We start from the raw sequence: 27,021 nt of genomic DNA on the forward strand, positions 1-27,021 counted from the left end.
GGTCTTGCTGACCACGTGTTGCTTGTCATTTTTTTTTATCCTGCATGTGTTTTACGTTGGGGTTAATTTCATGGGCAGGGCAGCCCTGGGCCTGTTGTCCCTGTAACTCATCTCTTCACTTCCACTTATAAGGATGCCCCGTGGGTTGGGCTGGGTGCCCCTTGACCCCTTGGTGTGGTCAGTCGTCCCCTTAGGCTGAGCGTCCACCCTCGTGGCAGGGGTGGGCCCTGCAGAGACCCTCCCTGGGCTTAGGGCGTTTACTGGGTGAGGGGGCGGATGCCAACACAAAAGCCCTGTAGTGAGGGAGTGAGGGGCTTGGGTAGTGTGGCACCTCCACGTGTTTTCCCATTTAAACAATCCAGATGATGAAAAGCTGCTGTGAGGCAGGATGAAGAGGGAGAGAGAAACATTTCTATTTTCTGGTCTTACAGGAAGTTAAGTTACAGCAGAACTCTGGCTTGTGAGGACATCTGAGTATTTTAGGAGACCTTTTGACCCCAAAGTTACTGCTTTTCTAGATATAAATTTCACATGTCGTTATTAAAAGATCTCTCAAATCAGTCCTAACCCAGAAGAACCGATGGGCAAAATCTGCAAATGCCTCTCAGATATGGAGGCTCCGTCTGAATGTATCTAGGGCTTACGTGGGAAGCCTGGCTCCCCTGCCCGGTCCCCCCGCCCATCCCCTCCACCCGGCCCCCCACCTCCCAGCCTCTCTGCTCCTCCCGCCGACCCGGCCGCCCACCCCTCCACCCTCCCACCCATCCTGGCCCTGACCCAGTTCCCCCAGCCCCTCCCCACAGGGCCTCAGTCTCATAATCCTTAAATCTTTCACTTTAGAACCAGAAGTTCAGAATAGCAAGCACAGCCTGGAAGGAACTGGCGCGCGGTGTTGCTGTAGCCTTTCTGGGCCCCAGCTGCACATGTGTCGGAATTATTAAGCCCATAAAACTACATTGTCACATCTGAAACTGTTTAGCCATTGAAACTGAGACTTTGACTTCAAAGCCGGCTGTGGGGTTTCCAGACAGGCACGCTGGCGGATCACCTTGAAGTCAAATTCCATCCCATGGCGGCCGGCAGAAGTGGGCCCCCAGCACCTCCTTGTAAGAAAACACTCTTCCGCAGACGCCGGTGGCAGGTTCCCCCCTCCCACGGTGACATTTTGGAGAGGCATCTTTGCATCTGAGCTCCCAGCAGGGAGGAGGCGGATGGTGTGGTGGTCTTTGCATTTAAAGAGCCTTGGAAACCACTGCCCCCGACCAGGCCCCAGGCCCTCTGCCTGCTGCTCCGGGCCCTTCCCCCAGGGCCACCTGCAGCCTGCTGTGACGAACCCCCAGCCTCCTTCCCTGTTTCCTGCTAGCCTCATCTTCCACCTTGTCTCATAAGGTGCCCTCCCACCTTCCCCCGACCGCCAGTCGAAACGGGGTCCTTGCTGTCCTTCAGCCCCAGAGCCTGCACCCTTGACCTTGCTGGCCCCTGTCCACCAGTTGCCAGTGGTGCAGTCCCTGTCCCTGCTCTTCCCACCCGCTGTGGGTGTCCCAGCCCTTTGTCCCTGCTCTTCCCGTCCGCTGTGGGTGTCCCAGCCTGTTGTCCCTGCTCTTCCCGTCTGCTGTGGGTGTCCCAGCCTGTTGTCCCTGCTCTTCCCCACCCACTGTGGGTGTCCCAGCCCTTTGGGTTCCTTGGGATCCAGACATCACCCTCAGCCTTTTCCTGAGAGGCCCAGCTCCAGCCCGTGTGCCATGTCCCAAAGCTTCCCTCCCTGAGCTGCCTCAGGGCACTCACTTCATCCTACCACGTCCAGCCCCCAAGGCAGGAGGTCACTGCTGGCCTGGACTTGGCCTTAGTCCTGCCCAGCCGCACTCCAGGTGCCTCCCGAGTGCCCTGAGGCGGCGGTGGCTGCAGCCCAAGCCTGGCAGGCGCCCACCTCGCTCCTCACCACCTGGCATCCTGCCTGAGCCCCACAAACCGGCCCTCGATGCCACGACAGCCCCGTAATTCTGGCAGCCTGGGGCCTGGCAGCCCAGTTGGTAGGATTAGCCCTGCAGAACAGGGTGGCCGCAGGGGTGGCGGCAATGACTGCAGGACATGGGCCAGGCTGTCTCCCCGGCCCTTCTTTTCAGCTCCTGGAGGCCCCCTGGGCGCAGCTCCAGAGCCACTGCTTGACCTGCCAAGGACAGGGAGGTGCACCGAGGCCATTTCCCCAGTGGCAGAAACTTCGAGCCAGGGGCTCCACCCGACAGGGCCGTCCCCACCACGGTGCAAGGTGGCCGAGGCGCTGGGGAGCCGGGGTGCAGCCTGGGAGATGCTTATGGATCCAGGGGCGCCAGGTGCTGCTGGTGGCGATGGAAGCTGTAGGAGAGGCCCATCCTGTGTCGGGCGGTGCAGGAGCTGCGCCTTCTGGATAACGTCCTAGACTGGGGGCTCCACACCCACTCCAGAGGGACCCAGGAGCCCCGAGGTCTGGAAAATGCTGCCTGACACGCCCGCCCAGTTCTCCGAAGCCTTCCTCTCTGTCTCTCTCCTCCCTCCCCGCTCCCTCTCCTCTGCCTCGGCTCCCATCACCTCCACCCTCCCAACTCGTGGGTAGACGCTGGGCTCCAGGGGATGCTCCCAGCCTGGCCTCCTGGACATGCCATGGCCTTTGCCTGTTTATCGGGGTTGGTATTTCCAGAACCCTAGACCAGGGCTTAGGTCGTGACCCAGAGGGCCGTGACTTCACTGTGGACCACCCGTGTGCTTCCCACTGGGCGTTCCACCAGGGCTGTGGCCAACAGCTGCCCTCACGAGGCCCAGGAGGGGACAGCGCCTCCTTGCATTTGCGAGACCTGGGAAAGGTGCCTGGCCGTGCCCACCTGTCCACTGGGAAGAGGACATCGCCCGCTCCAGGTGGCTCCCAGAGGTGCCTGCGCCGGCACTTCCAGGTTGAAGGCCACCAGGATGATACCTGTGGTGCATCTGCCTGGCGCCCCTGCAGGGGTTCCGACAGACGGGGTGGCTCTGGGGGGCAGTGGTGCTCTAGCTGCTGGGCGCTGCCGAGTGCTGGCACACGGGGAACATACTCCTTTTGACTTTTCCAAGGAAACTGGGAGTTGAGGTTTTGTGAGAGTCCCTCCGTGCCTGGCCGCCTGTGGAGGCTGTGGTTTGCATCTTAGCGTCTGGGCTGGGACCAGGACGGGGGCTGGGTGCTGGGAGGACGAAGCTCTCAGCCTGGTGCCTGTGGCGGGGAGCAGATGTCCTCACTGTCGTGATGGGGACGTGGACAGTGGCCTCGGGGCGGTTGGCTCACAGACCGGGGTGGCCTTCCCGAGCATCGTATAGGGCCATGGGACCTGAAGCAAAGGCCACCTGTTGTTGATGCTGTGTGACAGACACCTGCCGCTCATGCAGCTGCGAGGCTGTGGGTTCTGGTCCCGGAGGCCTCCGTGGGCTGGGGTCAGACCCTCCTCCCAAATCTGAGGTGATGCTGAGTGAGGGAGTGGGGTCGAGCTGCTCAGGCAGATGTGGCTGCTTTCCTTATGGGATGAGGCCCCATGGGGCAGGCCCACGGTCGGGTTCCCTGTCCTCCCAGGGGCCAGGAGAGCCCCTGGCATCGCAGGAGGATGCTGTGGGCGGGAGGAGACAATGGGCATGGGGAGGCCTGCAGGCCAGCCGTGGGGTCCCTGCTAACATGGAGGGTTCTCAGGGATGCACGGCAGTGGGACGGGCTAGAGGAGGTGCGCAGGCACCCCAAACCGGAAGTGTAGCTGGGACAGGAAGGGGGGGCGGAATGGGTTGGGGGGGTCACAGGAGGGTCTCGCTGGGGACAGGGCCAGAGGGATTGAGGGGGAGGGTTGGGCCCTCGGGAGGGAGTGAGGGTAGGGTGGGTCCTTGGGAGGGCGAGGCCAGGTGGGGGCTGCATCTCAGGGAGGGGCGCCCACCCTGGGAAGCTGAGGCTTTGGTGGGTGCCGGGGCACATTGGGCCAGGCCTGCTGGGATCCCGTGTGCGGACTTGGCCTCTCAGGAAGTCTCCCCAGTGGGGAGGGGCCGCACATCTGGCCAGCGGCCCAGGGGCAGGTTTTATAAGTTGCAATTAAAGCTCTTGGCCTTCTAGTTAACCGAGGCAGCATAGATTAAAGGGCAGTTTTATGCAGCCAGGACGGATTTGATGAAATCACCAGCCACAGAGACTAGAGTGGCTTTGACTGCAGATGCTCATTTTTTCCCGTTTGATCCTCCCTGCATCTCAGAGGTAGCTGTTCACTTGGGTCTTAGAAAAAACACTGTGCATTCGAGCGCTGAGAATTGTAGGGCTGAGGTATAAGTGGATATTTTTTTAATGGGATTTTCCTCTGTGTTAGGAACTCAGTCATGAGCTGGTTGGTGTAGTATTGGCTGGTTGATACAGCGTTGGCTGGTTGGTGCAGCGTTGGCTAAGTGGCGTAGTTTTGGTTGGTTATTGTAGCTTGGCTGGTTGGTGTAGCGCGGGGAGCATTTCCAGACATCAAACCCCACGGGTCTGTGCAGATTCTGTCTTGAACAGCTGCACCCCTCCTCCTGCCACCCCGTGCATTTAGACTCCTGTCTGTAACCAGTGAAATCCCCAAGTGCGCTCAGAATTTTTAGAAACACAGGACGGGCCGCGTTTGCATTTTCACTGTATTAGCTTCGTGCGTGGAGTGCGTGATGTGCTGTTTCTCACTTGACATGTTCAGCAAATCGTGGCAAACACTTAAAAATCCCTTAAAAATTACTCCACCCCATCCAACCTGCCGCCCGCTGCCCGTCCTCAGGAGCCACCGCACCTCCAGCTCCTCTGGGTTCTGGCACTTTCCAGGAAGTCACTGCTGCTGCCCCTCATCTGGGCAGCGATGTGGCCTCCATGAGTGACTTCAGTTAAGGCTCTTTAGCAAGGAGTGCTGTGCGCGCCAGCCCTCAGGCCCCAGGGCACCTCACTGCTATCTGTAAGGAGGCTGGGGGCACCCAGCACCATGCAGGAGGCCTGAGCTCTGCCTGCTGCTCTGACGGGAGGTGAACTGGGTGCCTGAGGGGGGATTGTGGTGGCGGGGGGACTGAGAACCCTGGGGGCTTCACCACGCAGGTCCCCTGCACCCTCCCCACATCCCAGAGGAGAAGGTCTGGGCTGGAGCTCCCAAGGGTGGACAGGGATGCCTCGGGGCGCCCACCTCAGCATTTAGGGTCACTTTCCCCTCCCTACCAGCCCTCCGCAGTGGCAGTGCCTGCACCCCTCAGCCTGGGCGTTGGTGGCCTTGGCCCCGCTCCACAGTGGCAGCGCCTGCATCCCTCAACCTGGGCGTTGGTGGCCTTGGCTGCCCCCCTCCACAGTGACAGTGCCTGCATCCCTCAGCCTGGGCATTGGTGGCCTTGGCCCCCATCTGCAGTGGCAGTGCCTGCGTCCCTCAGCCTGGGCATTGGTGGCCTTGGCCCCCATCTGCAGTGGCAGTGCCTGCGTCCCTCAGCCTGGGCATTGGTGGCCTTGGCTGCCCTTATGACACCATTTCTGTCGGCAGCCACCTCCAAGCACCTGCACGAGTCCACCTGAGGGGCTGCGGAGCTCCTGGCACCTGGTCCATCCCACGAGGATGCTGTACCCATGGGGGCTGCACCTCTGGGACTCTGGGCACTGCTCTGCACTCCATGGAAGCCCACGGACTGCAGCCTCACCCATTCTCCTGATTTTGAAAAAAATAAATAAATAACCACAGCCTGGGTTTTAGAGGTGATTTGGTTTTATGCCAGCATCCACTGGACAGAGCTTTTCCCTCACAGCGGTGCCTCCCTGCTGTGTGGATGTACGAGGGCCTCGCCGGGCTGGGCTCATAGGGTCCCTCAGGCTGCAGCAGCCAGTCCTGGAATGTCGGGACTGCAGCCCCCAGGAGGGAGGCCTACTTTTTAATAATCAGCTGTTTTGTTTCTTATTAAAATGAGGGCAAGCACTCTTGCCTCCCGCTGGGAGCTGCCCACCCTGCCTTGGCACCGCCCTGGGCGGCCGGCAGGAGACCTCAGCTCCGGGGGGCCCTTGGCTCAGCCACAAGGAGGGCTGGGGGCCTGGGTCTGACTCAACGATATTCAGCCTCGGCAGCGTCGCCTTAGTGCCCATGTGTGGAGGGGGGTCCGGTCCCCCTCTCCCAGCCCAAGGTCTGGGGTGGCAGCTGGCCAGCCTGGAACCTTCCACCATACCCTGTTTGGACCCTGGCCAATGACCACGGTGGCAGGAGGCACTTGGGGGGGGGGGTCCAGGTGCCCTCGAGGGTGACCCTGCTCAGCCTCCTGCCTGGCAGACTCCAGGAACCCCAGGGACCCCAGCAGGGCAGGCAGCCCCATTAGACGGTCAGAAGAGATGACGGGCACATGACCCCCGGTCAGGAGGAAAGGATGAAGCCGTGGGGACCGTGAGGGCAGTCCAGGCTGGGCAGCCCTGGGGTCCTGTGTCCACCCACGGAGACACCAGCTCGGCACCAAAGTCATCTCCAGGGTCAGGCTCTGGCCATCCGGGTGGACAGGACTGAGCTCTGTGCTGTGTCTCCTTGCGGGCTCTCCACGGCTTTCCAGGGACCTGGAATCAGCAGCAGAAACACAGCTGCCCATCCCTCCAGCCCGCCTGCCCGAGAGCTGCCTGCTCTCAGGAAATGCTCCAGGGTGGTGTATGCTGGGCTGAGGGGCTCCGCACCTCCACCACTGCGCAAGGCCCCTGCCCTGACCACAGTCTGTCTCCTTCTCTGTGTCCTCAAGGCTGTAGATTATTCATGAGAACCATGTGAGCTTTGGCTCAGCTGAAACATCACTGGGATGTGTTTGAAGTTTTTCCCCATTTTCCGTAACTGGTCTCGGCCGGCAGCCCTAGAAGAGGCATGTTGGGGTCCTGGGCAGCCATGCGGGCAGCGGCTGGAGTCCTCGTGTCAGGCTCCAGTGGGCAGTGCTGGGAGCAGGCCCCAGAGCAAAGGGGCAGCGTGTCTCCTCTTGCATTTAGGGTAATCCAGCATGGGGACCCTGGCCAGGGAGATCCCCAGGGCAGGACTGACTGAAGGGGTTGTTCCAGGCAGCTGCGTCTTCCACCTGGAAATGCTTTGGGGAACCTGACAACACGGGAACGTCTGTATGTTTTGCTTCCTAAAATCTGAGACTGAGTGGGGCACGAAGGGTTGATGTTTCTGGACCCAGAGATTGAGATGCCCCAGGAGGCCTGAGGCAAGTGTCAGGCTCCAGTCCAGCTGCCCAGAGCTCCTGCCCGTCTCCCCTGCCTGCCCACTGAGCTATGTGGCCACTGACTGCCCCGTTCTTCCTGCAGGAGCTGCCCAACGGGGACCCCAAGGAGGGGCCTTTCCGGGAGGACCAGTGTCCCCTAGAGGGTGAGTGCAGCTCCTGCAGCCCTCCCTCCCCAAACTCGCAGACTTCATCCCATACCAAGGCAATGCCGAAAACCACCCGTACAACAACCCCGTGTGTGGAGCGAGGGACACTTCCCAGGCTTAGACGCACTTTGTTCTTAAAAAGTGCTTGGCAGCACAACTCACAGGGTCCTCGCTGGACTGGCAGCTGCGATCTGGCAGCAGAGATGAAAAAGGCCCATCCCATGGCCAGAGCCCTAAGCATTACCTTTATGTGTTGGGAGTCTCTGTGAGCCTGTGTTTGTGGATGGGGGTGGCTCTGTATAAAGGGGACCTGTGAATTTTCAAGTTAGCCCTGGGCCGGAGGATGTGTGAGATGCTGGCCCAGCCTAAGTCACTGTCACCAATGTGCACCTCAGTGGCACCAGTCCTACCTGTGGCGCGTGGCAGGTCGGCACTTGGCTTACCTGTGGGTCTGTGGGAGGGTGCTGGGAGGCCAGCAAGCAGGGCCACCTTCAGATGGCTGCTGAAGCCAAGAGAGGCACCCAGACCCCCTCAGTGGGAAGGCAGGCCCAGAGTATCGTCCCACCTCAGGCTCGACGTGCACCTGTCTGCAGGTGCTGAGCCCGGACAGGCCCACGCTCCTATCCTGGGGACACGGCTTGCAAGTGCTGGAGAATAACGGAATAATTGTGCCCCAGAAACCAGAGGGCTGTTCATCCATCCTGCGCAGAGGCTGGGGGAAGGGGGCTGCCTGTTGACACACTCAGTGCACAGGTGGCCTGCATGGCCTGCGGGCTCAGTGCTAGGATTCTGGAGTGGAGGGCCGTAGGGACTGTGTCTATGGGGAGGGGGCCCGATGATGACACAGGGAGCATCTCCTGGGGGCCCAGGCTGTCTTCCCCTATCTGTGTTCCTCAGAGTCTGCTGCGCCCTGAGCTCCGAGGTGGTGGTTGCAGTCGGGGGCCACCATGGGCTGGTGAGAGGAGGGCACACCCGGCTGTGGCTGGCTGGGATGGGGCCTCCCTCCCTTCCGCAGGGGTCCCAAGATCGGGCTCTCAGCTCAGGCCCGTCTGGACAGGATCATAGTGTGGTGAGGGGAGGGCAGCGAGGGTCCCCCAACGGCGGGCCACATCCTCCATGTCCCCTCTGCCAGCCCCTTCGCCTCCTCTTGTCCCCCTAGTGGCACTCCCCCCTGAGAAAGCTGAGGGCCGCGAGCACCCGGGACAACTCCTCAGCGCAGATGACGGAGAGAGGGCAGCAAACCGCGAGGGCCCGCGAGGACCGGGCGGGCAGCGCCTCAACATTGACGTGGGTCTCTCTCCTGCCTCACTTGCGGGAACACGTCTCCGGGGGCCGGGGGCTCAGGGACAGGCATGTGTTGCCCTAAAATGGGCATCTGTGGACACTGCGGAGTTCACTCAGTCTTCCCCACACTTCACCCGTTTAAGGCGTTGAACCAGAACTTGAATATGCCAAAGTCAGCAGGAGCCAGAGAGCGTGGGATGTTGCTGTGAATTTGGCCAAAACTGACTGGTCTGGCATTAAATAACTTGAGCCACGTTCCCAGCCTTGGTGCCCTTAGCACTACAGGAGTAATGCCAAAGCTGACTTGACGGACAGCCCGACTCTCTGCCCGCTGGAGGCAGAGCACGGGGCTTCCGTTTCCTGGGAGGGCTCAGGGAGGAGTGGGGTCTCCGTGTCCAGTCAAGATTTCTGGAATTGACAACACTTGACGGCCGGTGTGTCCTCTTCTCCTTCTGGGTGACGTGGAGTGCTTGCATGAGCTGAGATAGGTGTCACTGTGGGGGAACCGAATCATGGGCACAAAGCTGGGTCCCCCCAAGGAGGGCTGGAGCTGGGCAAGAGAGTCTGCTGATTCCAGGGCTTGGGCTCCAGCCACGCTGCCCTCTAGGCTCCCCCTTTCCCAGCTGGCATGAGGGACCCCGGGAAAGGCCCCAGAAGATCCTCCCCCTGTGGAGTTGGGCGTGTTGGCGTGGGTAGGAGGCGAGGTCCCGGCCCCCATGTCCCCCTGCAGGCACTCCAGTGCGATGTCTCGGTGGAGGAGGACGACCGCCAGGAGTGGACGTTCACACTCTACGACTTTGACAACTGCGGGAAGGTCACCAGGGAGGTAGGTGAGCTTGTGTTTGCGTCAGGTCCACAGGAGGGGCCGCACAGGGCCCAGTAGTAGACAGACAGGGGACAGACAGACTCTGCTGGCCTCGAGATACCTCAAGGGGCAGGAGAGGACCTGCCTGCTTCGAGGTCCTCATGCCAGCTGGGCTTGCGTCTCCCTAGGGTCCAGTTCACGTGTGTTTCTGGGCCGAGCCTGCGCCGCCCATTTCTGCAGCTGTGCTTCCCATACTGCAAGGCTGCCCTCAGGGCACTGGAGGCGCTCACAGGGCCACCTGGGCAGACCCAGGCTGCTCAGAGAAGATGCCTGTGTTGGTTCCTGAGCTCTGCTGGCGGCTACAAGGATGGCATAGGAAGGGGCGGGGGCTGGATGTGTTTTCTGGCAGGGAGGGCGGGTGGCATCCCCTGGGGTCTGCTCTGTCAGTGAAACTGATGCCGGGCCCCAGGACATGTCCAGCCTCATGCACACCATCTATGAGGTCGTGGATGCCTCGGTCAACCACTCCTTGGGCAGCAGCAAGACCCTCCGTGTGAAGCTAACCGTCAGCCCCGAGCCCTCCAGCAAGAGGAAGGAGGGTCCTCCTGCTGGCCAGGGTGAGTGAGGCCTGGGCACACACAGAGGACCCTACCCAACATTGGCAGGGGCCTAAGCTATGTGCAGGGGACAGGGAGGGACAAGTGAGTGGATGGAGGAGTGAGTGGGTGAATGGTTGGGTGAGTGAGTGAATGAGTAAGTGAGTGAGTGACAGAGTAAGTGGGTGAGTGAGTAAGCAGATTAATGAATGAGCGAACGAGTGAGTTAATGAATGAATGAACGAGTGAGTTAATGAATGAGTGAACCAGTGAGTGAGTTAATGAATGAGTGAACGAGTGAGTTAATGAATGAGTGAGCGAGTGAGTTAATGAATGAGTGAACAAGTGAGTGAGTTAATGAGTGAACGAGTGAGTTAATGAATGAGTGAACCAGTGAGTTAATGAACGAGTGAATGAGTGAGTTAATGAATGAGTGAACAAATGAGTGAATGAGTGAGTGCTGAATGAAGGAGGGAGGGAGTGAGTGATGGCAGGACCCCCCCTTTCAGACCGGGAGCCCACCCGTTGCAGGATGGAGGGTGAACTGGCAGAGGAGCCAAGGGTGGCTGACAGGAGGTTGTCTGCACACGTCAGGTGAGGGCTGGGGCGCCAGGGTGGGGCTGTGCCTTAGGTGGGGGCACCCTGGCCACACCCCTGCTTCCCGCAGGCCACAGGCCACACACCATCCTCTAGGTCAGACCTGCTGGGGGCACCTGGTCTGGCAGCTCTGTGAGGCATGGGCCCTTCCAGCATCCGGCACCCTGGTTGAGCTGGGCCCCTGAGTCTGTCTGAGCAGAGGGCTTTGAGGGGCAGCAGCCACAGCGGCCTTGACACCCTCAGTCTGGACTTGCTGTGGCTCCCTGTGGCTCCACTCAGCAGCTCTGGGGGGGCAACAGGGCTGGGGATGGCTGGGGCAGTGGCTGAGGGTGGCTGGGGCAGTGGTTGGGGGTGGCTGGGGCAGTGGCTAAGGGTGGCTGGGGTAGTGGCTGGGGATGGCTCAGGCAGTGGCTGAGGCGGTGGCTGGGGAGTGGCTGGCACAGTGGCTACAGTTGTCCCAGAGTGGTGACCAGTGGCCACTACAGCCTGAGCCGCTCCCTAGAGCACCTGCGGCTCTGGTGCCTGGGACGATCACAGGGTTCTGGGGGTCGGCCATGACCTTGTTTCTCTGGACGGCACTTGACTATGTCTGTGCCCAGTCGTCCACTCTTCTTCCTGTTCTGTGAGGAGGTGGGTGCTGGTCAGGATGCACCCTGGACCCCTGCTGCCTGCTGTAGGCACCCTGTCGTCAGGGGTGCGCCGCCCAGTCTGTGCGGGGGTCAGGCCCTTCTCTGTGCTCCATGCAGGAGGCCCAGCGCTGACCCCCAGCCCTGCTCGGAGCGGGGGCCCTACTGCGTGGACGAGAACACGGAGCGCAGAAACCACTACCTGGACCTCGCCGGGATTGAGAACTACACGTCCAGATTCGGCCCTGGTAGGTCCCGGAGGCCACCCTGGCTGCGAGGCCCTGGCTGTGGGTGCCCATCAAAGGTCCTGATTCCCACAGCCCTGAGTGCAGGGGGCCCCACCCCGCCCTGCCCCACCCCACCCGGGATGGCACCCAGGTCCTTCCACAGCTACCTGTTGGTCGTGGCTGCCTCCTGGCTACCTGTTGGTACCACCTGAAAGTAAGGCGGGCGTCCCGTCCATCCAGGTGTGTGTATGTGGCGGGGGGTGCCTGGTTCAAAGTGAGATGGAAGACGTTGGGTTTGCATTCAGGGAAACCCTGCCTTGGGGTGAGAAGTCAGTATTTTAGGGTGGAATCACCAGCTCAGTCAGCAGAGGGGGTCGTCCAGTAGTGTGGACGGCAGGCAGTGTGGACAACAGGCAGTGTGGACGGCAGGGCAGGCAGTGTGAACAACAGGCAGTGTGGACGGCAGGGCAGGCAGTGTGGACAACAGGCAGTGTGGACAGCAGGGCAGGCAGTGTGGACAACAGGCAGTGTGGACGGCAGGGCAGGCAGTGTGGACAACAGGCAGTGTGGACGGCAGGGCAGGCAGTGTGGACAACAGGCAGTGTGGACGGCAGGGCAGGCAGTGTGGACAACAGGCAGTGTGGACGGCAGGGCAGGCAGTGTGGACAACAGGCAGTGTGGACGGCAGGGCAGGCAGTGTGGACAACAGGCAGTGTGGACGGCAGGGCAGGCAGTGTGGACAACAGGCAGTGTGGACGGCAGGGCAGGCAGTGTGGACAACAGGCAGTGTGGACGGCAGGGCAGGCAGTGTGGACAACAGGCAGTGTGGACGGCAGGGCAGGCAGTGTGGACAACAGGCAGTGTGGACGGCAGGGCAGGCAGTGTGGACAACAGGCAGTGTGGACGGCAGGGCAGGCAGTGTGGACAACAGGCAGTGTGGACGGCAGGGCAGGCAGTGTGGACAACAGGCAGTGTGGACGGCAGGGCAGGCAGTGTGGACAACAGGCAGTGTGGACGGCAGGGCAGGCAGTGTGGACAACAGGCAGTGTGGACGGCAGACAGGCAGTGTGGACGGCAGACAGTGTGGACAACAGACATTGTGGATGGCAGGCAGTGTGGACGGCAGGCGGGCAGTGTGGACGGCAGACAGTGTGGACAACAGACATTGTGGACGGCAGGCAGGCAGTGTGGACGGCAGGCGGGCAGTGTGGACGGGGGGCAGTGTGGATGGCGGGCAGTGTGGACGGCAAACAGGAAGTGTGGATGGCAGGCAGGCGGTGTAGATGGCAGGCAAGCAGGTGGATGGCAGGCAGCATAGACAGCTGGCAGCCTGCCCAGCACGTTTATTTCCGACCAGCAGCACCCCCATGCGGCCTGCATGGAGATTCTTGGATCAAAGCCCAGGCCACTCCCCAGGGGCTGGGGCCAAGTCCCTCTCATAACCCCGGCTTCAGGAGTCCCCAGGGGCAGGAGGAGGGGGTGGAGCTGGATCGGGGTCATGGGGGCTCAGTGTGCTGTGTGCTGACCCTGCCCTCCTTGGCCATGCTCTGCACAGGAGCTGCACCCTACAGGGCTCGCACTGCAGGTTGTGAAGGTGGCAGTCCTGAGTCCTTCTCGAATCTATTTTGTAATGAGAGTTTAGGGGATGTGAATCCTGGGGGTGCCCTCCCTGACATAACCTGGCTTTCTGCCACGGCGCCCCAGGCAGGATCTCAGCTGTGCAAGAAGAGAAGCTCCGCTCCCAGGACACACAGTGGGGACAAGGCTAGAGGAGTCGGCCTTTGCAGGGAGCTGTGGAGCCAGGCAGGTCACCCCCGGTGGCCGGGCCCCTTCCCTTCAGGGCTGGTGGCCGTCTGACTGCAGACTTGGCTAACAGGCTGGCCTCAGATGGGACCCCTGGCGCAGCTCTTCCAGTGGGCCCTGGGCCGTTTCTGAGGAGATGGGAACCTGAGCCTGCACTCCCAGGGCCTCACACTCTGACCTGTGTCCGCAGGGTCCTCTCCTGTGCAAGCCAAGCAGGAGCCCCAGGGCAGGGCCTCGCACCTCCAGGCCCGGTCCCGCTCCCAGGAGCCAGACGCACACACCGTGCACCACCGCAGGTCGCAGGTGCTGGTGGAACACGTCGTGCCAGCCTCGGAGCCTGCTGCCCGGGCCCTGGACCCGCAGCCCCGGCCGAAGGGGCCGGAGAAGCAGTTCCTCAAATCCCCCAAGGGCTCCGGGAAGCCGCCTGGGGTGCCAGCCAGCAGCAAGTCCGGGAAAGCCTTCAGCTACTACCTGCCGGCCGTCCTGCCACACCAGGCCCCTCAGGATGGCCACCACCTCCCGCAGCCTCCCCCGCAGCCCCCACCACCACCCTATGGCCACAAGCGGTACCGCCAAAAGGGCAGGGAGGGCCACTCGCCACTCAAGGCCCCACACGCCCAGCCTGCCACAGTGGAGCACGAGGTGGTGCGGGAGCTGCCGCCCACGCCAGCAGGAGAGGGCTTCGCGGTGCCAGTGATCCAGCGGCACGAGCACCACCACCACCACGAGCACCACCACCACCACCACCACCACCACTTCCATCCATCCTAGCGCTGCTCCCAGCACACCTTGCTCCCAGCACACCACAGCCCGCGCCCTCAGGGCAGGGAGCAGAGCAGCTGCCGGCTTTGCGCCCGTGGGGAGCCCAGACCCCCGCACCTCCGACAGCAAACAGCAACTGACTGCAGGTGCTGGCATGATGGAGGTGGTGCACCTTGGACACGTGGACAAGGCCCAGGCGCCCTCTGCTCTCCTGCCCTTGATGCCACGTGGCGGTGAACACATCTGAAGCCACTACGTTTCCCGGCTCTAAGGCTCGTCTGTGTAACCCATAAAACCTGCTTTGATTCCAGAATGAGGCCCTGGAGTGCGCAAGGAGTGCCTGGATGCTTGGGGTGGGTGTTCCTCCCAGGGCTTCGAGGGGTGACTGCTGTAGGCTGTCCCAGTGCGAGGCCGGGAGCGAATGGAAAAGCTGAGGCTTTGCCTGGCTTGTGCATCATGATCAGAGGGGACAGGGCCGGGGGGAAGCAGCTTGTGCTTAGCAGGGAGCATCCGCGGCTCCCCACAGGAGGCCAAGCAGCAGATGCAGCAGAAGGCAGCAGCGCTAGAAAGAGGAGTACCAGAGCAGGGAGTGCAGACCAGCGAGGAGGGGCCACAGGGCACAGGGGGAGCCCACATCAGCGAGGAGGGGCCACAGGGCAGCATGTGGCGGTGGAGGTAGCCCCTGGTCCCGAAGCCACAGCAGCTCAGGTGCATGCAGAATACAGTCAAGGCGGGGAGGGGCAGAGGCTCGCGCTGGGTGCGGCTCAGAACACGGGGACTTGCACATTCACGGTCCCAACACTCACGGGGTGGCTTCTGTGACATGTCAGCTTTGGAGAAAGGTGTGTCCTCCTGCAAGGGTCAGGAGAAGGTTGCAGGCCAGAAGGACGTCCCAGTGACGTTTCGGAGTCTTGCAGCCTGCAGGGGTCCACATGGTTACCCCGAACAGGAACCGTGAGGGTGCTTTCTGGGACCCAGGGGGCCCGTGCCAATGTTTCTGAGTCTTGCAGCCTGTGGGGGTCCACGTGTTTACCCTGAACAGGAACCTGCGGTGTTTTCCGGGATCTGGCGAGGCTGCGCAGCAGTTTTGCATTTACATTCCTTGTTTTGTTTTTAAGGATAAAGCGGTGCTGGTTGGGGTCTGTGGGAGGGGTTTGAGCCATGGGGGCAGATCTCTGGTGAATGGCTTCCATGTGTGTTCCCTCCAAGTCTCATGCCGAGACGTGATCCGCAGTGCTGGGTGGGGTCTGTGGGAGGGGTTTGAGCCATGCGGGCAGATCTCTGGTGAATGGCTTGGATGTGTGTCCCATCCAAGTCTCATGCTGAGGTGTGATCCATGGTGCTGGGTGGGGTCTGTGGGAGGGGTTTGAGCCATGCGGGCAGATCCCTGGTGAAAATGGCTTGGATGTGTGTCCCATCCAAGTCTCATGCTGAGGTGTGATCCGCGGTGCTGGGTGGGGTCTGTGGGAGGGGTTTGAGCCATGCGGGCAGATCCCTGGTGAAAATGGCTTGGATGTGTGTCCCATCCAAGTCTCATGCTGAGGTGTGATCCGCGGTGCTGGGTGGGGTCTGTGGGAGGGGTTTGAGCCATGGGGACAGATCCCTGGTGAAAATGGCTTGGATGTGTGTTCCCTCCAAGTCTCATGCTGAGGTGTGATTGCAGTGCTGGGTGGGGTCTGTGGGAGGGGTTTGAGCCATGGGGACAGATCCCTGGTGAAAATGGCTTGGATGTGTGTCCCATCCAAGTCTCATGCTGAGGTGTGATCGCAGTGCTGGGTGGGGTCTGTGGGAGGGGTTTGAGCCATGGGGACAGATCCCTGGTGAAAATGGCTTGGATGTGTGTCCCATCCAAGTCTCATGCTGAGGTGTGATCGCAGTGCTGGGTGGGGTCTGTGGGAGGGGTTTGAGCCATGGGGACAGATCCCTGGCGAATGGCTGGGATGTTTGTTCCCTCCAAGTCTCATGCTGAGGTGTGATCGCAGTGCTGGGTGGGGTCTGTGGGAGGGGTTTGAGCCATGCGGGCAGATCCCTGGTGAAAATGGCTTGGATGTGTGTCCCATCCAAGTCTCATGCTGAGGTGTGATCCGCGGTGCTGGGTGGGGTCTGTGGGAGGGGTTTGAGCCATGGGGACAGATCCCTGGTGAAAATGGCTTGGATGTGTGTCCCATCCAAGTCTCATGCTGAGGTGTGATCCGCGGTGCTGGGTGGGGTCTGTGGGAGGGGTTTGAGCCATGGGGTCAGATCCCTGGTGAAAATGGCTTGGCGCCCTTGCCGTGGTGGAGAGTGAGCTCGCATTCTGTGTTTGTGGGAGATCTGGTTCTTCAGAGCAAGGGCCGCAACCCCCAGGCTGTGGACTGCTACTGGTTTGTGGCCTGTTAGGAACGGGCCGCACAGCATGGGGTGAGCGGTGGTGGTGGTGAGCAAGCATGAATGCCTGAGCCCCGCCTCCTGTTAAATCAGAGGCGGGATTAGATCCTCATGGGTGCTCGAACCCTGTTGTGAACTTCGCATACGAGGGATCTAGGTTGTGTGCTCCTTACGAGAATCTAATGCCTGATGATCGGAAGTGGAAGTTTCATTCTGAAACCATCCCCACACCCCGTCTGTGGAAAACTTGTCTTCCACAAAACCAGTCCCTGGTGCCAAAAAGGTTGGGGACTGCTGGTTTAAAGGAGCTGGCACCTCCACCCCCCCTTGCTCTGACCATGTGACATGCCTGCCCCTCCTTTGCCTTCTGCATTGAGTGGAAGCTTCCTGAGGTCTCCCCAGAAGCTGAGCAGATGCAGGCACCGTGCTTGTACAGCCTGCAGAACGGGGAGCCAAATAAACCTCTTTTCTTTATAAATACCCCAGTGCCAGGTATTCCTTTATAGCAACGCAAAACAGACTAACACAAGAACCACCCCCCCCCAAAAAAAACCCTACAAAAAACACATGCGCAAAAAGTGAGCCGTGCTGAATGGTCTTGTTCATTAAACACCTACATGTAAAGATCAGTGTGTCTTGTCAGTTACGCTGCAGCAGCTTGGCCTGGGGCCAAGAGCGAATTGCGTGTGCGAAGCTGTTGGGTACCATGTCCAGCAGGCCTGGCACATGGCGGATGGGAAGGGACACAGCACAGGACAGCATCAGGTCCTGCTCTGGCTCCCGGGCCACATCTGTCGGGTGACATGGGTGCCACCAGAAGGAAGGCCGTGCTGTGCTGCAGGCGAGACGGAGGCAGAGGCTCCTTGGAGGACTCCTGGCACACAGCCTGCTCCTGGGGCAGCTCTACCTGCCATTTGGCCCAGTCTTCCCACCATGCTGGCACCAGAAAGGCTTCACTGCAGGAGACCGGGTGACAAAGGTGACACAAGGACAGAGGCCTGTGTCACAGAAACCAAGAGGCTTGTTCTTTCTTGTGTGAGTGTAGACTTTGACTACCGGATGATCTTGTCGCTGGACCAGCCTGTATCTGAATGAGTGGGAGTGACTTGGTGTAAATTAGTGAGTGAGTGGATGAAGGATGAGTGGGTGAATTAGTGAGGGAATGAATGAGTGAATGGGTGAATAAATGAATGGAACAGTGAGTGAGTGAGTGACAGTGATGAGTGAGGGCCGAGGGGTAAATGAGTACGAGTAGGCGAATGCGTGACAGTGGGTTAGTGTGTAAATGAGTGTGTGAATGAGTGAACGGGTGAGTAAATGAACAGTGAGTGAGTGAATGACAGTGATGAGTGAGGGCTGAGGGGTAAATGAGTACATGAGTAGGCAAATGAATGGGTGGGTGTGACAGTGAGTGGGTGAGCTGTGAATGAATGGGTGCTTGAGTGAGTGAATGATGAGTGGGTGAATGCATGGGTGAGTCGGGGAACGGGTGGATGAGCAGATAAGTGAATTAGTATGCAGATGAGTGGGTGAACGAGTCGGTGAGTGAGGGAACGAGTGAGCGAGTGGGTTAGTGTGTGAACGAGTGGGTTAGTGTGTGAATGAGTGGGTGTGTGAACGAGAGGGTTAGTGTGTGAATGGGTGTATGAACGAGTGGGTGAGTTAGTGTGTGAATGAAGGAGTTTGTGAATGAGGGAGTTAATGTGTGAATGAGTGTGTGAACGAGTGGGTGAGTTTGTGAATGAGTGGGTTAGTGTGTGAATGAGTGAATGGGTGGGTTAGTGTGTGAATGGGTGTGTGAATGAGTGGGTGAGTTTGTGAATGGGCGAGTTAGTGTGTGAATGAGTGGGTGTGTGAATGAGGGTGTGGGAACGAGTGGGTTAGTGTGTAAATGAGTGGGTGTGTGAACGAGTGGGTTAGTGAATAAGTGGGTGTGAATGAATGGGTGCGTTACTGTGTGAATGGGTTAGTGTGCGAATGAGTGTGTGAGTCGGTGGGTTAGTGCGTGAATGAGTGACTTTGTGAGTGGGTGAGTTAGTGTGTGAATGAGTGGGTGTGTGAACGAGTGGGTGAGTTAGTGTGTGAATGAGGGAGTGTGTGAATGGGTTAGTGTGTGGGTGTGTGAACGAGTGGGTTAGTGTGTGAATGAGTGGGTGAATTGGTGTGTGAATGAGTTTGTGAATGAGTGGGTTAGTGTGAATGGGTGTGTGAACGAGTGGGTTAGTGTGAATGGGTGAGTTAGTGTGTGAATGAGTGGGTTGGTGTGTGAATGAGTGGGTTAGTGTGTGAACGAGTGGGTGAGTTAGTGAATGAGTGGGTTAGTGTGTGAATGAGTGTGTGAGTCAGTGGGTTAGTGCGTGAATGAGTGACTTTGTGAATGGGTGGGTTAGTGTGTGAATGAGTTAAGTGTGTGAATGAGTGGGTGAGTGTGTGAACGAGTAGGTGAGTTAGTGTGTGAATGAGTGGGTTAGTGTGTGAACGAGTGGGAGTGTGAATGAGTGGGTGGGTTAGTATGTGAATGAGTGAGTTAGTGTGTGAATGAGTGGGTGAGTTAGTGTGTGAATGAGTGGGTTAGTGTGTGAATGAGGGAGTTAGTGTGTGAGTGGGTGTGTGAATGGGTTAGTGTGAATGAGTTGGCGTGTGAATGAGTGGGTTAGTGTGTGAATGGGTGGCTTAGTGTGTGAATGAGTGAGTGTGTGAATGAATGGGTTGTGAACGAGTGCGTTAGTGTGTGAATGAGTGGGTGAGTTAGTGTGTGAACGAGTGGGCGAGTTAGTGTGTGAATGAGTGTGTGGGTTAGTGGCTGAATGAGTGGGTTTGTGAACGAGTGGGTTAGTGTGTGAATGGGTGAGTTAGTGTGTGAATGAGTGGTTTACTGTGTGAATGAGTTGGTGGGTTAGTGTATGAATGAGTTAGTATGTGAATGAGTGGGTGGGTTAGTGTGTGTGTGAACGAGTGGGCGAGTTAGTGTGTCAATGAGTGGGTTAGTGTGTGAATGGGTGTGAACGAGTGGGTGAGTTAGTGTGTGAATGAGTGGGTGAGTTTGTGAATGAATGCGTGAGTTAGTGTGTGAACAAGTGGACGAGTTAGTGTGTGAATGGGTGAGTTCGTGTGTGAATGAGTGGGTGTGTGAGTGGGTGGGTTAGTGTGTGAATGAATGGGTTAGTGTGTGAATGAGTGTGTGAATGAGTCGGGTTAGTGTGTGAATGAGTTAGTGTGTGAACGAGTGGGTGGGTTAGTGTGTCAGTGTGTGAGTTAGTGCATGCATGGGTGAGTTAGTGTGTGAACGAGTGGGCGAGTTAGTGAATGGGTGAGTTAGTGTGTGAACGAGTGGGTGAGTTAGTGTGTGAATGAGTGGGTTAGTGTGTGAATGAGTCAGTGGGTTAGTGTGTGAATGAGTGGGTTAGTGTGTGAACGAGTGGGCGAGTTTGTGAATGAGTGGGTTAGTGTGTGAATGGGTGTGTGAATGGGTGTGTGAACGAGTGGGTTAGTGTGTGAATAGGTTAGTGTGAATGAGTGGATTAGTGTGTGAATGAGTGAACGAGTGGGTTAGTGTGTGAATGAGTGGGTTAGTGTGTAAATGGGTGTGTGAACGAGTGGGTGAGTTAGTGTGTGAATGAATGGGTGAGTTAGTGTGTGAATGAGTGAGTTAGTGGGTGAATGGGTGTGTTAGTGTGAATGAGTGAGTTAGCGTGTGAACGAGTGGGTTAGTGTGTGAATGAGTAGGTGAGTTAGTGTGAATGAGTGGGTGTGTGAACAGTGGGTGAGTTTGGGAATGAATGGGTGAGTTAGTGTGTGAATGAGTGGGTTAGTGAGTTGGTGGGTTAGTGTGTGAATGGGTGGGTTCGTGTGAATGAGTGGGTGGAATAGTGTGAGAATGTGTGGGTGTGTCGAGTGGTGAGTTAGTGTGTAAATGAGTGGGCATGTGAACAAGTGGGTGAGTTAGTGTGTGAATGAATGGGTGAGTTAGTGTGTGAATGAGTGGGTTAGTGTGTGAATGAGTCGGTGGGTTAGTTGGTGAATGAGTTAGTGTGTAAATGAGTAAGTTAGTGTGTGAATGAGTCGGTGAGTTAGTGTGTGAACAAGTTGGCGAGTTAGTGTGTGAATGAGTGGGTGAGTTAGTGTGTGAATGAGTGGGTGAGTTAGTATGTGAATGGGTGGGTTAGTGTGTGATTGAGTTAGTGTGTGAATGGGTGAGTTAGTGTGTGAATGAGTGGGTTAGTGTGTGAATGTGGTTGTGTGAACGAGTGGGTGAGTTAGTGTGTGAATGGGTGGGTGTGTGGACGAGTGGGTGAGTTTGCGAATGAATGGGTGAGTTTGTGTATGAATGAGTGGGTTAGTGTGTGAATGAGTGAGTGAATGAGTGGGTGGGTTAATGTGTGAATGAGTGTGTGAATGGGTGAGGTAGTGTGTGAACGACTGGGTGAGGTAGTGTGTGAATGAGTGGGTGAGTTAGTGTGTGAATGAGTGTGTGGACGAGTGGGTTAGTGTGTGAATGAATGGGTGAGTTCATGTATGAATGGGTTAGTGTGTGAATGAGTGAGTGGGTAGGTGAATGTGTGAATGAGTGGGTGAGTTAGTGTGTGAACGAGTGGGCGAGTTAATGTGTGAATGAGTGGTCGAGTTAGTGTGTGAACGAGTGGGTTAGTGTGTGAATGAGGGAGTTACTGTGTGAGTGGGTGTGTGAACGAGTGGGTGAGTTAGTGTATGAATGAGTGGGTGTGTGAGTGGGTGAGTTAGCGTGCAAATGAGTTAGTGTGTGAATGAGTGGGTGTGTGAATGAGCACGTGAGTTAGTGTTGAATGGGTGAGTTTGTGAATGAGTGGGCGAGTTAGTGTGTGAAAGTGGGCGAGTTACTGTGTGAATGGGTGTGTGAACGAGTGGATGGGTTAGTGTGTGAATGAGTGGGTTAGTGTGTGAACGAGTGGGTGAGTTAGTGTGTGAATGGATGAGTTGGTGTGTGAATGGGTTAGTGCGTGAATGGGTGGGTGGGTTAGTGTGTGAGTGGGTCTGTGAACGAGTGGGTGAGTTTGTGAACGAGTGGGCGAGTTAGTATGTGAATGAGTGGGTGAGTTAGTGAATGGGTGTGTAAACGAGTGGGTTAGTGTGTGAATGGGTTAGTGTGTGAATGAGTGGGTTAGTGTGTGTCAGTGGGTGTGTGAATGTGGGTGGGTTAGTGTTAGTGTGTGAATGGGTGTGTGAATGGGTGTAAGAGTGGGTTAGTGTGTAAATGAGTGGGTGTGTGAACGAGTGGGCTAGTGTGTGAATGAGTGGGTGTGTGAATGGGTTAGTGTGTGAATGAGTTGGTTAGTGTGTGAAGGAGTGGGTGAGTTAGTGTGTGAGTGGGTTAGTATGTGAATGAGTGTGTGAATGCATGGGTTAGTGTGTGGATGAGTGTGTGTGTGAACGAGTGGGCGAGTTTGTGAACGAGTGGGCGTGTGAACGAGTGGGTGAATTAGTGTGTGAACAAGTGGGTGAGTTAATGTGAGTGTGTGAATGAGTGGGTATGTGAGTGAATGAGTGGGTGGGTTAGTGTGTGAATGAGTGGGTGTATGAACGAGTGGGTTAGTGAATGGGTGTGTGAACGAGTGGGTTAGTGTGTGAATGAGTGGATTAGTGTGTGAACGAGTGGGTGGGTTAGTGAATGAGTTAGTGTGCGAATGAGTAGGTGAGTTAGTGAATGAGTGGGTGTGTGAACGAGTGGGTTAGTGTGTGAATGGGCAAGTTTGTGAATGAGTGGGCGAGTTAGTGTGTGAATGAGTTAGTGTGTGAACGAGTGAGCGAATGAGTGGGTGACTGCTCTAGCCGAGTTCTTGTTCCTTGGGAAGCACCGGCCAAGGCTAGGAGGCAGCCTGGTTTTCGGGGTCCCAGGGGAGGGGACACCTAGGGGTTTCTGGCTGGGCCCTGGTCCCAGATGTGTAGGCATCAGTGGGTCCCCAAACCTCCCTGCTGGAATTTGTGAGCACGTGGCCCTCAGGACAGTAGGCCCACCCTAGCCAGCCGCTCCCGTGCTCTGAGTCCTGCGTGTGGATGCCTGGGTGCAGCCAGCACTCACCCCTCAGGGGTCGGAGGACGACGCTGCTCTCACGGTCACTCTCCTGTGGCCCGAGAGCCAGAACAGGACCCGCCACCCTCCTGTGCCGTGTCCCTTCCTGTCCACCATGTGTCAGGCCTGCTGGACACAGTGCCCAACAGCTTCACACACACAATTCGCCCTTCGTCATGCACAAGGCAGTGTTCCAGCATGTTCAGTCACATAAGCTTCACCACAGCCATTTCGGAACATTTTCACCCAAAAAGAAATCCATACCCTGTAAGCAGCCTCCCCCCATCCCCCATCTCCCCCCATTCCCCTTGACCCACCCCCGGCACCCGCCAGTGCACGCCCTGCCTCTGTGCCTGGCCCACTCTGGCATTTCATGTTAAGTGTAGTCCCACAGCGTGAGACACTTTGTGTCCAGCTTCCTCCCAAGCATGAGGCTTCCAAGCTTGGCTCCTGGTTCTGAGTGAGGCCCGCAGCAGGCACGGCCCACATGGACTCAGCATGTTCTCGGACTGCATCCATTTTGGCTGCTGTGAACTTGCGTGCACCCGTTCCTGAGGCTGTGCCACACACCAGGAGTGGACCTGCCGGGGAAGGGGTGGCTCTGTGTCTCACACTTTCAGGAACCACGGGCCCTTCCCGATGGTGGACTCTCTGGTGCCTCCATCCCTATATAAATTATAAATCAAATGGCCAGGCATGATGGCTCATGCCTGTAATCCCAGCACTTTTGGAGGCTGAGGCAGGCAGATCACTTGAGGTCAGGAGTTCGAGACCAGCCTGGCCCACATGGTGAAACCCCATCTCTCTCTACTAAAATACAAAAATTAGCTGGGCGTGGTGGTACACGCCTGTGATCCCAACTATTCGGGAGGCTGAGGCAGGAAAATAGCTTGAACCTGGGAGGTGAAGGTTGCAGTGAGCTGAGGTGGCGCCACTGCATTCCAGCCTAGGCAACAGAGACTCTGTCTCAGAAATAAATACATAGATTGGGTCACTTCAACACACAGCACTAGGAAGTTTGGGGTAAGGTCATTTCCAAGCCGATGACATGATTTGGAAGCCCTCGTCCAATTCATATAGTCACTCTTCAGCCACCTGAGTTGGCTGTGGCTGGTCAGCCCTGAAGCTCCTGCTAGAGAAGGGGTGGCCAGTACATTTTCTCCAGCTGTCTTTCATGCTGAATGAGACTCAAGAGATTCTTCCACATACTCAGATTTCATAGGATTTTATTTTTCTACTAACACAATCATACAAAGAACAAAGACAGGGAACCTACAAAAGGAAACGGAGTCAATTGTAAATAGCTGTAGTTACTGGTTACAGGGAGTTGACAACACAAAGGATGCCTGGTGCTTGCGTGCAGAGGCTGCAGCCCAGGGCGGAGGCAGAGCTGAGCCCTAACGAGGCGTTTCGTGTGCAGAACTGAGCGGCCCTCAGAAACATCCAGAAGCAGGGCTGTTTTCCAGCCACCAACCAACGTTCAAAGCCAGCACCATGTGGCCGCTGTACCTCTAGCCTGCTCTCCAGGTGCAGGGGACACAGGACCTGCCGGCCCCATCCAGACACGGAGGAGCGTTTTGCTGCTTAACTCATGCTTAGCCAAGGCAGGCAGAGGCTGTGGGAACTGCTGTGATGTCTGGGACACGCTCTGGTCAGCAGCCGTCACTCTACAGCAATGCCAGCCCTAGTGCGGCTCCTCAGAAACATCTGGGGGCACAAGTGCAGTCTCTCCCTTGGGAGACCATGCAAGCCGGACGTAGCCCAAGGCCTGGCCATCTGGGGCCTCTAGAAGCAACCTCTTTATGGACAAACTCATTCCCATGTAACTCCCTGGGGTGTTTAAATAAATAAATACGCCACATAGAAAGGGAGGCCCAAGTCGGTGCCACTGCCCGCAGCCTGCAAATGTGACCACAACCTACAAAGCAGAAACTCATAGCCGAAGTGCAAAGTGTTGGGCCTTTGAAAGCTATCTCTTCAGTGCCACCGCCGCCTCCATGCAAGGCAAAGGCCATGGCAGGGGACGCCCAGGACTCAGCCAGACAGACCTGACACCAGGCGCCACTGCTGTCCGAGGACCTCCCACACGGGGGCCATGTCCTCCTTCCCTGGAGCACCGGGGTGGGGATGGCACGTGTGAGCCAGCTCAGAGGCTGAACTGTGCGCCGTGCTCCTGGGGTGGGGTGGGGTGGGCAGTCCTGGCTGTCGTGGGCCGTGGGGGGAACTCACTGTTCACTCTGCGTGCGTGTGCCCCTGGGGTTCAGTGCATTCGCCTGCGTGAGGCAGTGATCGCACCGGTGGCTATGGGCTGGGCCCTGTCAGTGCTTATGAAAAGAAGTGGCTGGTTTTCTGAAGGCGGATGGAGACTCGGACGGCTGCAAACACAGCCCGGCATGGCAGAGCCACAGCTGGGGGCTCCTTCCCGGAGCACAGGCCCTGAAGAACACAACGTGCTCACCACACACCTGACAGATGATCCACCACGTTCTGGAAAAGCCGAGTTCCCTTTCCAGATGGCCCCGGCCCACGCCTCAGCTCGTGAAATGGGGCCCTGCTGAGCCCAGATGCTCCCGCACGAGGGTGACACAGGCGTGGACAGAGTCCTCCAGCTTCACCGCCTTGAGGTACAGAAACACAAAGACAATCAAGGAACAGAGTGACTCGGAGGTGACCGGGGTCCTGAGCGGAGCCACGGCCAGGGCTGACATTTCACCTTCATCATCAGGGACAGCTTCAGCTCCGGGTGCTCTTCCAAGAATGTTCTGGATGGGGTACAAATGCAACCTAACCACTGGGTAAATCCAGCCGAGGAAAAGAACTTCCAGAAACCAAGGCGAGGGCTCACTAGCTTCTTGTGACCTGCAAGAAGATCCGGCCACGTCCAGGTCACTCCTGTAGCAGTGTCTGCCCTCAGATGCAAGGAAATCGTCCAGCCACGCCCTGATTTGCTGAGCCTGTTAAGGCTGAACAGGACAGCCCTAGGTGACGGGCCTAGAAACTTCCGTAGGAAGCCCCATGGGCAGCTTGGGCGGCATCACTGGGGGACAGGTGTGTCTGCCGTCTGTTTCCCTGGGCCAAGCCCAGGCTGCCCACGCCGTCCTCTGTGCCTGTCCCAGAGTGCCGTGATGCTGTTGGGCGTTAGGAGTAGATGGTGATCACCTCCCGGCCACCACCCCTGACCAGGAGGACTCTGTTCAGCCCCTCAGTCAGGACTTCAAGAAACTCCATGTCTGCGGTCAACAGAATTAAGGCTACAGCTGATCTCACCTGGGTGTGTGTAGCTAAAATCGTGATAGGAGTGAGGTTTTATCCTCTTCCTGGTTAGCTAAGATTTGGTTTGAGAAACCCAGAAGCAAGGCGAAAAGAGAGGTGGGGATTAGAGAGACCCCCAGGCGGGGAGGAGCAGGGCAGGGGAGAGAGGGGCCGGTGCTCAGGAAAGAGAGGGAGCACCATGGCCACAGGGAGGACGAGCAGAGACAGCCCACGGTGCTGACCCCACCCGACGGGGAACCCCAGCCAGGGGACTGGGTCCTCACCAGCCTACAGGGGACCTGGGCCACGGATTCTGACCAGGACACGTGGAGGACATGCCCTCACTGGCCCCAGTTCTTGGTGCCAACCTGGCAGGGATGTGCCAGGCGTCGCCCTGTCTGTGCCAATACACCCAGATGCGGAGTTCTTCCAAACAAAGCACAAATTCCCAAAGCTGCAACCAAGTGTGGCCTTAAAGCCGAGAGCTGGGCTCCTCACCTCCCACCATCGCCAGCGCAGGGTGTGGCTGAGCCCCAGCGGAGGTCCCAGAATGCACAGCTGCTGTGGGGGTACATCACGGGGAGCCTCCCAGCCCCAGGGCAGCCCTGAGCACCCGGGGACAGTGGGGCTGGTACTGTAGGCGGGCCCTCCCTCCCCCATACCAATGCCAGGGTTGGCCCCAACTCTGGCCCCGTCACCACTGGGCTCAGAGCCCCACTGCATCCCGGTCGCAGCTCCCAGGGCCTGGGGCTGAAGGAGAGGCAGGAAGCCAGCCTCACTCCCAGCACCCACAAACCCGGGTCTTAGCGAGAAGCCGCCAGGGGGTGCCCGCACGCCCAGCAGGTACACTGCGGGAAAGGATACAGTTCTCGTCTCCCTGCCGGTTTTTGGGAGGACCTGGCATGTTGAGCAGGACCAGCTGCGCGTCCTGGGACTTGTTGAGGACGACGCCATTGAGCTTCACAGCCGTGTGCATCCGCCTGACGTTGGACTGGTCCCTGCAGGGGGAGGTGGGCACGGTCAGCAGGCGGCGGGTGCACCCCACGCTCCGGACACGAGGCTGAGCCAAGCCCTGATGAGCTGCATTCACACGTGTTGGAAAGGGCTGTGTGCGTCAGGATCAGGCAGATTCTCTGACCCTGAAGGATGCAGAGGTGGCGGCTCCAAGCGAGAGGCGCTGACTGCAGCCAGGGCGGGCGTTCAGCAGCGGGATGCTTTGGCCTCCAGGGACCTAGAACTCAGCCCACTAAGGCTACCAAGCTTCTAAGGGCTATAGTCACACAACACAAACCGCAAGCGCTTTC

At 58.1% G+C, this 27,021-nt stretch overlaps 2 protein-coding genes across 6 annotated transcripts in view; one reads left to right on the forward strand and one right to left on the reverse strand.

Annotated features, from left to right (window-relative positions):
- The window catches only part of NKD2 (NKD inhibitor of WNT signaling pathway 2), a 29,062-nt gene extending 12,165 nt beyond the window's left edge, over positions 1–16,897 (forward strand). The window contains exons 4-10 of one of the 2 annotated variants that reach the window (XM_054489128.2): positions 7,289–7,349; positions 8,512–8,639; positions 9,367–9,462; positions 9,911–10,058; positions 10,547–10,631; positions 11,381–11,508; positions 13,196–13,414. In XM_054489128.2, coding sequence (XP_054345103.1) covers positions 7,289–7,349; positions 8,512–8,639; positions 9,367–9,462; positions 9,911–10,058; positions 10,547–10,631; positions 11,381–11,508; positions 13,196–13,344 — 795 coding nt within the window. In that variant the 3' untranslated portion in view covers positions 13,345–13,414. Of the gene's footprint in view, positions 1–7,288; positions 7,350–8,511; positions 8,640–9,366; positions 9,463–9,910; positions 10,059–10,546; positions 10,632–11,380; positions 11,509–13,195; positions 13,415–13,480 lie in introns of those variants that run through there. The other variant, XM_054489126.2, reaches the window with a different exon arrangement.
- A 6,777-nt stretch (positions 16,898–23,674) lies between these two features.
- SLC12A7 (solute carrier family 12 member 7) overlaps positions 23,675–27,021 on the reverse strand; it is a 106,174-nt gene continuing 102,827 nt past the window's right edge. For all 4 annotated transcript variants that reach the window (XM_054488012.2, XM_054488011.2, XM_063664627.1 and 1 more), the window contains 2 exons: positions 26,582–26,715; positions 23,675–25,695 (listed from right to left, as the gene is read on the reverse strand). In XM_054488012.2, the coding sequence (XP_054343987.1) occupies positions 25,604–25,695; positions 26,582–26,715 (226 nt within the window). In that variant the 3' untranslated portion in view covers positions 23,675–25,603. The remainder of the gene's footprint in view (positions 25,696–26,581; positions 26,716–27,021) is intronic.

Source organism: Pongo pygmaeus, chromosome 4 (assembly GCF_028885625.2).
Source record: "Pongo pygmaeus isolate AG05252 chromosome 4, NHGRI_mPonPyg2-v2.0_pri, whole genome shotgun sequence".
NCBI lineage: Eukaryota > Metazoa > Chordata > Mammalia > Primates > Hominidae > Pongo > Pongo pygmaeus.